The sequence below is a fragment of the Amphimedon queenslandica genome, unplaced genomic scaffold (genome assembly GCF_000090795.2).
Source record: "Amphimedon queenslandica unplaced genomic scaffold, v1.1 AMPQUscaffold_7603_Cont20448, whole genome shotgun sequence".
Lineage (NCBI taxonomy): Eukaryota > Metazoa > Porifera > Demospongiae > Haplosclerida > Niphatidae > Amphimedon > Amphimedon queenslandica.
Genome location: NW_003552115.1, coordinates 1 through 2,160, shown reverse-complemented (window position 1 = coordinate 2,160; position 2,160 = coordinate 1). Strand labels below are relative to the sequence as shown.

At 35.8% G+C, this 2,160-nt stretch overlaps 1 protein-coding gene across 1 annotated transcript; it reads right to left on the bottom strand.

The window, feature by feature from the left end:
* Positions 1 to 1,347: 1,347 nt before the first annotated feature.
* LOC109591648 (uncharacterized) lies at positions 1,348 to 2,148 on the bottom strand. The gene is made up of 2 exons (XM_020007337.1): positions 1,962 to 2,148; positions 1,348 to 1,861 (listed from the first exon to the last, which is right to left on the bottom strand). The coding sequence occupies exons 1-2, from the start codon at positions 2,115 to 2,117 to the stop codon at positions 1,385 to 1,387; spliced, it is 633 nt and encodes a 210-aa protein (XP_019862896.1). The 5' UTR covers positions 2,118 to 2,148; the 3' UTR covers positions 1,348 to 1,384.
* Positions 2,149 to 2,160: the final 12 nt, after the last annotated feature.

Genomic DNA, 2,160 nt, shown 5'->3' with positions numbered 1-2,160 from the left:
TGAAGGACTTGTAGGTTCTGCATTACAGGATCACCTCCTCCTCCTCCTCCGCCTCCTGATGATGTTGAAGAGGGTCCACTGCCAGTAGGTCTGATAAGGTACTCCACTCGATTATGATTGAGACAAAGAACCTGAAGAAATGAGAATAGAGAGAGAGAGAAATTAACATCAGAAGCATTTGCTGAAAGTTCCTGCATGCAAAAAGTTTGAGCCAGTGATGTAGAAATTGAGTAAATTAGTGTAAAAATTTAATTCATGCATATACTGTAGCTGGTTGAAGTTTAAAAAATACCTTTAATTTGCTTAGATGTATCAGGCCAGAGAAACTCGTGAGGGAATTGTGTTCAAGATTCAAACTGAGAGAAAAGAAACCAAAACATCATCACTGACATCACACATGTACATTGTACATGTAAAAAAGCTTCCTCACCTAACTAGATTGTCAAGACTACTAACTGGAGAGAGGTCTACATGCTTTAGGCCACATTGAACAAAGTCCAATTTCTTTATTGCATTGAAGTCATTGCTGTGACACTTCTCATAAACCAAGTCTTGGGAGAGTCTAAAAGAAGAGAAAAAGATTGATACAAGTGTAGATTGACCTTAAAATTGTACCTCCCACCAAGTTTCTCCTTTGCAAGCCCAATCTCTGTATTAGTCTGGAGTTGAGGAACAGAAATAGAAAGAAAGAATAATTTATCATTATTATATATTTCTCCATTCATCCTTCCTTACCACTGCTCTTGCATCAATTGCTTTTATAGTTGGGAAGTGATAAATGCAAAACAGCCGATAATGAGCTGAATGACTAGCCAGTGGATTGCAAGTCAAATCTATTGCCACCAAATGAACCAAAGGCTACAGTAGAGAGAGAGAGAGAGGGGGAGAAAGAACAAGTAAATATATGCACATGTAAATGCTAGTTGTACCTTTAATGAAAATAATTGTCTAAGATTTTCCAAGTAATTATGACTAGCATAAAACTCTTGAAGTGAAGTTAGTGTCTAAAAAAGTACAATACATAAGTACATACATGTGTCAATACATTTACATTTATACTGTATACAGTGTACATCTGTAGTTCTCTCTCTCTCTCTTACTTCAATGCCAGTGATGTCTCTAATGTAGTTTCTACTGATGTTGATGTAAGTTAGTTGAGGAAGAGGAGAGGAGGAGAGGGGTAGAGAGGTCAAGTGATTATTTTCTAGAGAGAGACTTTGGCCAGATTTTGGAGCAACTTTAAAAATTCAATTTTGATCAGAATAGACAATAAGTTAGAAAAAATAATTTTAGACACTATCAAGTCGTATAATGTTACTACAAACTACATGTATATTATGTAATTAATCTATCAAAATTAATAATATTGATGCTAATTTAGTTGCTAGAAAACTTCCAAGTATGTTGGTGTAGCAGATGGAGCAGTAGCAGTACCAGCAGTGTCTACTGCAATATCATCAATTTCCTCATAAAATTTTTCATTTGGATTTAACCTATTCAAGTGAGGAACCTCAGCTATTTCATTATATGCAACATTGCCCTGACTAATAGGAGATGTCATTGTTGTAGGTGGGCTCCTAGCAGTGGTCATTTGATATGAAGGATTAAGAGTTGAATCAATGTAGCCACTTTGCTCTTTCTTTCTCTTTTGCTTTCTCTTCTTCTTAATCACCAGCACAATCCACAACAAAGCATTTACTAACACTATGAATACTATCAGTGCAAGTGCCCCCAATGATACAGAGAGGATCAATGGTTCATTATTTACTGTTGGTAGTGTTGGATTCATGAATGAGTTGCTTCGATTATAAAGAACAGATGTTGAAAATTCCCCCTCTCCAATTTTACTGACTGCCTGAACCTAAAAAAAATAATTATAGAAATGTAACCTTGCCAGTCATACAATGCAAGTGCTCAGATTATTCAGTTAAAAATTTAAAGACTTTGACCTACCAACTTACCCATATGTAATGAAACCCATTTGGAACATTAAGATCAGTCAAATCATAGCTGTTAGCTGTAGGAGGTAGTCTGACTCTAACTACAGCACTGTTTGAATCATTAAGAGGATTAGATAATACAAGATACTCAACCAGTTCAGATCCAAATAAGTTCATGGGATCAGACCATGTTAACAATGAGCCTTCATATAGTCTCACA

What these genes read in the sequence shown, in the direction of transcription:
- LOC109591648 (XM_020007337.1), bottom strand. Translation starts at nt 2,117, where the DNA reads ATGAACTTATTTGGATCTGAACTGGTTGAGTATCTTGTATTATCTAAT. An exon ending in ATGGGTTTCATTACATATGG is followed by an intron (nt 1,862 to 1,961) that starts GTAAGTTGGTAG and finishes TATTTTTTTTAG; the next exon opens with GTTCAGGCAGTCAGTAAAAT.